Source organism: Paramisgurnus dabryanus, chromosome 23 (genome assembly GCF_030506205.2).
Source record: "Paramisgurnus dabryanus chromosome 23, PD_genome_1.1, whole genome shotgun sequence".
NCBI lineage: Eukaryota > Metazoa > Chordata > Actinopteri > Cypriniformes > Cobitidae > Paramisgurnus > Paramisgurnus dabryanus.
This window is the reverse complement of record NC_133359.1, coordinates 4678729-4685701: the sequence shown is the minus strand read 5'-3', so window position 1 is coordinate 4685701 and position 6973 is coordinate 4678729. Positions and strand designations below refer to the sequence as shown.

Genomic DNA, 6973 nt, shown 5'->3' with positions numbered 1-6973 from the left:
TTGTTTTGTGTGAATAAACTAACCACATGCTAAAGTGAAAACCCAGGTTAAAGGGTAAAATCATGGTAATACCTCAGCAGGACAGGTAGGGGGTGAGATTGATCTCAGATGGGTTAGGGGTCATGCTGCCTACGTCACAGGATCCTAAGATGGCGTTTTGATGACGACGGGAGAAGTGAGGACCCCTGCCCTTGTTTTAAAGGTATTTGAGATGTATATACATGTTTGATCTCGCATATATACGATATAAACCTCGGTGTTATGTTGAATGGATGAAATGATCGCCGTTTGGAGGGATTTGTGTAACCGTAGTGCCATTAAACGCGTTTCTGCCCAGCTTACCTAATCGTACCAGCCTGGCAAGGTATCGTTTCCTGTTGTCCTTTTTCTTAAACGATCTTTAAATGCTTCAGTATTCACTTTTTCGAAAATATCAATGCCATCGTATGAAATGTATAACATGATTCATTTGATACATAGGCAGATAAACGCGTTATTTGTATGAAGCGATTAGTGACCGCAGTTCCGCATTTATTAAGACGGATACGTGTATTTTACTACCAAACGCCCGTATGTTTTCACAAGCCCTTCAAATCGCCCGTGTGTTTTCACAAACCCTCATGTTTTCACATGCCCGGGCTTGTGTGTTTAGTTGACATAGTTTCAAAGAGTGTATTTTAGGTTTATTTTATGAAACCTCACGGTTTATTATGCGCTCTACTTCAGTTTTTAATCCAAGACCAGCCCTCATTAATTAGCGCATGCGCACATAGCGCGCTGTTCTGAGGGTTTTATCGTGTATCGTTTATAATCAATTTTATCAAACTTAATGCATGATAACCGAAATGAAAACAAGCGTAATTGTTAATACTAAAACTTGTTATAATGTACATGAAATGAAAATGCCAACATGAAAAATACTGTAGTATTTTACTAGGGCTGTGCGGTATTAAAATAAAATGCGATAAATTATAAATATATAGAAATATGCGATAAAACAAGTTTTAATTATATCAGGGAAAAGAAAGCATTGCAACAACTATCTTACTGAAAGTGAACAGCCATGTTTTACGGTTAAATAAAACTTTTCTAAAAACAAATATTTATATAAAAATTAAAATATAACCACCATCATGCGCAGCTGCACATGCATGCATATTCCAACTACTATCCACGTGCCAGATACTGTATTATCCACCTAAAACTTTGACCATATGTTACTTTTTGAGGTATTAAAATTACATCTAATTTGTTGCAAACCATCGTGATATGCATATCGCGATATGGCCTATTAAATTTTGGCGAGTCCTTGTATTTACTGTGGTAGATAAAATTGTTATTGAACCTTACTATAGTAAATACTATAATGTACTTTAGTAATTATATTATACTACTGAAGTATACTACAGTTCATTGTAGTAAATAGTATATACCATAGTATTTTTTCGTGTGGTCATAACCAGTGGTGTCCGGTGACTTTTTTTTCGGGGTTGCACGATGCGAAACTTGTCATAACATGTATTTAGACCGTCATATGTGTGGCTCATCATTTAAAAATATGTGTTCAGTCATGTAAACTTATGTGCGTCACCTCAAAATGCGTGCTTGCAGCAGACGCGTCTCAAGGGTTTATGTTAAAAATGACGTAAGCGTTTGCGAGATACTCGATTAATCTTATGGGTGATTCTCATGAAGCCCCTGAAGCCAATTTTTTTGCACATTTAAGATTAAGGTCTGAACTTACTATATCCATTATTTTTAGAGGATTTAAAAAATATTTCCTATAGAATTATTTAAATTTTTTTTGATTATCATTATCAAAAATGATCATTACCGCAACATGATATTACATTAAATATATGCATTTACAATCTCATGTTTCGGTAATGAGAACTAAAAAGTTTTCTAGGTACTATGACAAACAAAATTTCAACTTTTATCTGGAGAGAAAAAAAATCTTAAAGTGTCAGTGTCAATTATGTCTTTTTTTTAATGTTAGTTCCTTGAGGGCTTAAACAATGATTGAAAATTGTTGCGGAGGATGAGGAAATTGGTCTTGGACACATTTATATTTTTTATTATTGTCTCTACATTTACCAAGGATCACCACATACCACATGTTTCTTTACTGTAAATGTTTATAGTATAACATGCACTGAAGCTTTTTAGTTTTTAGATTTTTTTATTATAAATATTTCCATATCAAAGAACCCAAATCCAGTCATGGACACGTTGCGGTAATGAAAATGTTGCCCTTAAATGTGGAAAAAAACAACACAATTGGTGTGTATGATGTCATTTGAAATCATGTGCAAAATAGTACATGAAGAGATGTTTGTAACTCTTACTTTGCATTTACTTTTTTATCAAAATGTTTCATGACACCTCATAAGTCTAATTTTGCGAGAATCACCCGAGCGTCTCTTTTATCATAAATCTTTTCGACGCATGTGCAGCAGGCACGTATTTTGACATGAGGCATGATGCACATGGTTCACATGACGCAAAAAACACATATTTTGAAATGACGAGCAATACACATGACACACATTTTTAATTTGCGCCCTCCGGCCGCCACTGATGGTAACAATAGTTTTTTTAAAAATTTATAAATTTAATACGTAAACAATGTTTTATTTTATTCTTATTTTTAAGTCAATGATGGCTACAAATTAACCACATTTGTATTGTAGTAAGTTTTTTTGGGGGGGAGAATGTGTGCCATGGTAATTAATTTGTAAGGGTTTAATCCTAGGTTTTAAAGAAACATTTAGTACCACATGACACCTCAGTACCACATAAAAAGCATCTCGTCTGCATACTTTTTAGACACCATGCCTAATGTTTGTAACATGTCGTCCTGTCTTACAGTGACACCAATGCAAGACATCAAGGGTAGGCGATGGAGCTCCCCAATTACGCCAGTCAGCTGCTTCTCCAGCTCAACCAACAGCGCTCCAAGGGCTTCCTGTGCGACGTCATCATCATGGTCGACAACACGCTTTTCCGAGCCCACAAAAGCGTCCTCGCCGCCACCAGCCACTACTTTAAATCCCTCGTTCTTCACGACAACCTCATCCACCTCGACCCTGATATGGTGGACCCGGTTGTTTTCCAACAAATCCTGGACTTCATTTACACAGGCAGATTCTCCGACGAGACCCTCGAAGGTCTGGATTTGAGTTCGCTGCTCACCACGGCTAACTTTCTCCAGCTTAATGACCTCGCTAACCTGTGCTCCAGTAAGATCAACCAGAATGGCTCCCTCGGTAACCTGGCTCGTGGGATGTCGTTACGAGTGCAGAGGTATTCCTCTCCTACCTCAATTAAATCTTCGAGCCGACTGTACGACAGGGGAATCGAGGAGCATTCATCGGACACGGAAACGTACACGTGCATGACCCCTCCCAAAAAGAGGCACAATGTTGAAAGTAGGTACATTTCGAGGAAAAAGCAAGACTTGGGGTTGGATTTGTCAAAGAAAAATTTGAATATCGAGATGAACGCCCATGAGGTTTTCGTACCTAGAACGATCTCCAACAACGTGCAGCCGGGATTAAATGGAAAATGCGTTCCAAAGGAGGAAAAGTGGATCATTCCTTTGGATGGAGCACAGGAGAGAAAAAAGGAGGGATCTCGCAGAAAATCCAAGGTGAATGGTTACATTCCTCTGGGGAAGGGTGGAAATCAACTAAGCCAGAATCAAACGTTTACTGTCCAGTTGTCTGTAAAGAAAGAGAAAGATAGTGGAGGAAAAACGCAAGACGAAACGCCAAACGGCAGCACCAATTTCGTCTACCAAAAGGAGACGTTTCTGAAAGAAGCCGAAGGGGAAAACCCCTACGTTTGCATACCGTGTGAAAAGGGCTTCCCCTCTTCCGAAAGCCTCAAATCTCACGTGGAAACCCATATTGTTGAAGACATGGATGTGAAGGTTGAAGACGACGACGAGGAGGAGGAGGAAGGCAACGGAGACTCTGGAGTCACCAGAGTCTCGCAAAAACCTTCCGAGAACCCGGAGCGAAGCCCACCGAAGTCGCTCAAAGACGTCGACACCGTGCGTCCGTTCCCATGCAACATCTGCGGCAAAATGTTCACGCAGCGAGGAACGATGACGCGCCACATGCGCAGCCACCTCGGCCTGAAGCCGTTCGCTTGCGAGGAGTGCGGGATGCGCTTCACCCGGCAATATCGTCTCACCGAGCACATGCGTGTCCATTCGGGGGAGAAACCGTATAAGTGCCAGGTCTGCGGGGGCAAGTTTACGCAACAAAGAAACCTCATTAGTCACATGCGGATGCATACCTCACCATCCTAGGACAGGTCAAAGAGTCCGAAACTTTAGCGATACCTCAGATTTTCATATTGCTTTGGTCTGGGTGAAAGACGAGCTGAAAAAACGCCAACTCCAGCTATACCTCTTTATTACGTTCTTTAATATTCTCGTGCATGAATTATTATCATTAGTGTGTACTAGTTAAAAACAAAGTTTATCCACTTAGAAATGTAGTTTAAAAATGATCGTATAATCCTCTCAGAATTGAAGCGAACGAATGTTTTGTTTTGTTTTTACAGCTGTGATACTTTTCGAATGTAATGATGACGAATCTTATTTCGTTTACGCTTCGGATACGGACCTCTATAGTAATGCTATCTAGATTGTTTACTTGAATACACAAACTTGCTACCTCAGATTAAACCAAACCCTCTGTTAAGCCTGTATGAGATTAAGACTACGCGTTAGATACGTTCGCCGTCTTCCACGTTTCAGTCGTTAGCTTTCTTGCAGGATTTTCAAATAATAAGCTGGCATCCGTTCCGGAATAAAGGAAACACACTGCCTGTTTTAATGTAAACTTTTCAGGGGAAAAGCCAATACTTCACTATAGAGACGCGATCTGGGTGTTTTGATGTACAGTTCCAAAGAAATATTGAATGTTGAAATGCTAAAGAAATACTGTAAAACTATAACCAAATCTATATTCTTGCTAAATATTTAAGTCTAATTTATGCTTCTTTTGATTCAGGTCTTCTTTCTTTATTTCGGGGTTTTTCCTTTTTTTCCCAATGCTTTAACCGATGGCTTTATTTATATGGCATGTTGTGCGTATTTGCTTTACCGATGTGGCATGTGCATTGTCCTTATAAAATTGAAGTTAGATTTAGCGTCGTTCATGCGTTTAGTGTTGAAATGAGACCAAAAGCGATACCTAGTGTAAATATTTTTATTAATGTGATGAACGTTGCTTATGGTGCATCACATACTTTTACTCTTTTAGATATGAAATCATTTCTTACTGTGCTTTAATTTCTTTATGAGATGTTTATTTTAAACTACCTCTGGGTGTTTTGTATGTTTTTGCATGCTGGAGGGCTCTCTAAACAAAATATTATTTTAAGGTTGTGTTACCGGTTTTGTAGCTGTTTTGGCGAATATGAAAAGGGTACTTTAAATAATAGATTCTTCATTGTTTGGTTTCTTTTTGTTTTGTTTGACACTGTCTGTAAATCAATAAAAATAATCGAGAATATTCAGGAACTTTTTAATAGTTAATGGACTTGAAACTTAACTTCAAAACTGTGACACTTACATTCACGTCCTTTATGAACCTCAGGGAACATTTTAGCACCCGATAAAGTTTTAAACCATAAAGCGCCATTAACCAATGTTTTTGCAGCTATGTTTTGTCTGTGTTGTTCAAATGTATTTCAATATTCTCCACAACCCAATAAGCCTTCAGAAGCTTCGGCAGCTTTTATTACCACTCTCAGTACAGGTCTGTGTGTACGTTATGGTTTAATGTGGTTTACAGATGCTTTTAAAACATAAAACGGACACTAAAGTATTTTCAACCTGTTTGTTAAAACCAAAGCACACTCTTTGATGAATTTAAGGTTCTGTGTATATAACATTGTTCTCAGTTATGACATGAAATAAAATTAAATGCTGATCAAATCATTTGCTTTGCCATTTTATTTCATTTTTTAATAATGTTGGGATATTTTCTACTTTATTTTAAATTAGTAATAATTTTTTTTTATTTAGGTTAAATCACAAGCACTCCAAATGTTTGCGTACTGGCATAAATAATGTATTATATGCATAGTTCGAATTTTATTAGAGATTATGGGGGTCCCCTAGCTAAGCCCCCCATGATTACAGTGTTGCCGTGATCCTTGATCAACTTTTCTTGTTGGTCCTGGATCAACGTTTTAATCAAAGAAACCCCAAATTACCCTTTACTCAAAACCTAATTATTTTTCCCCCTTAAATTAGTGTGAAATAAATAAAGCCCCGAACCCAATCCTAAATCTAACAAACTGTCAATTCCTCAAAAAAAAAAAAAAAAAAAAAACGTGTGAGGCGCACTTGAGAGTTTACATTTATTTTACACAGAAGTATTTTGGGTTAGTTTATTGCGAAATTGTGACTTATAATGGACAGTATTGCTTTGTGGCAGCGCAGCATGTGAATTTTAAATTCATGTAATACTTTAATTAGTAACACTTTACAATAATGTTCATTAGTTAATGTCTACATTAGTTAACATGAACTAATGATGAACTGCACTTATACAGCATTTATTAATGTTAATTTCAACAATTACTAATACTTTATTAAAATTTGGTTAACGTTAGATAATGCACTGTGAAATAACATGAACAAACAATGAACAGCTTTATTTCTATTAACTAACATTAACAAAGATTAATAAATACTGTAACAAATATTGCTCATGGTTTGTTCATGTTAGTTAATACATTAACTAATGTTAACTAATGAACATTATTATAAAGACCCCTAATTTATATTTTTGTGCTTTAAAGGGGGTCCCGCAATGCTTATAGGAGGTCCGGGACCACCCCAGCAACCCTCAATTCGAACACGTATTATATAATTATGGGTCAGTTTCCCGGACAGGGGTTTAATTAATCCAGGACTAGGCCTTAGTTATATTAAGGGGTGGTTTCC

General features: G+C 37.3%; 1 protein-coding gene across 1 annotated transcript; it reads left to right on the top strand.

The window, feature by feature from the left end:
- The first annotated feature begins 78 nt into the window (after positions 1-78).
- On the top strand, positions 79-5825 carry hic1l (hypermethylated in cancer 1 like). The gene is made up of 2 exons (XM_065292243.1): positions 79-202; positions 2872-5825. The coding sequence occupies exon 2, from the start codon at positions 2903-2905 to the stop codon at positions 4316-4318; it is 1416 nt and encodes a 471-aa protein (XP_065148315.1). The 5' UTR covers positions 79-202; positions 2872-2902; the 3' UTR covers positions 4319-5825.
- Positions 5826-6973: the final 1148 nt, after the last annotated feature.

Bases quoted from the DNA above. Each gene is read 5' to 3' on its own strand.
- hic1l (XM_065292243.1), top strand. From the start codon at position 2,903: ATGGAGCTCCCCAATTACGCCAGTCAGCTGCTTCTCCAGCTCAACCAA.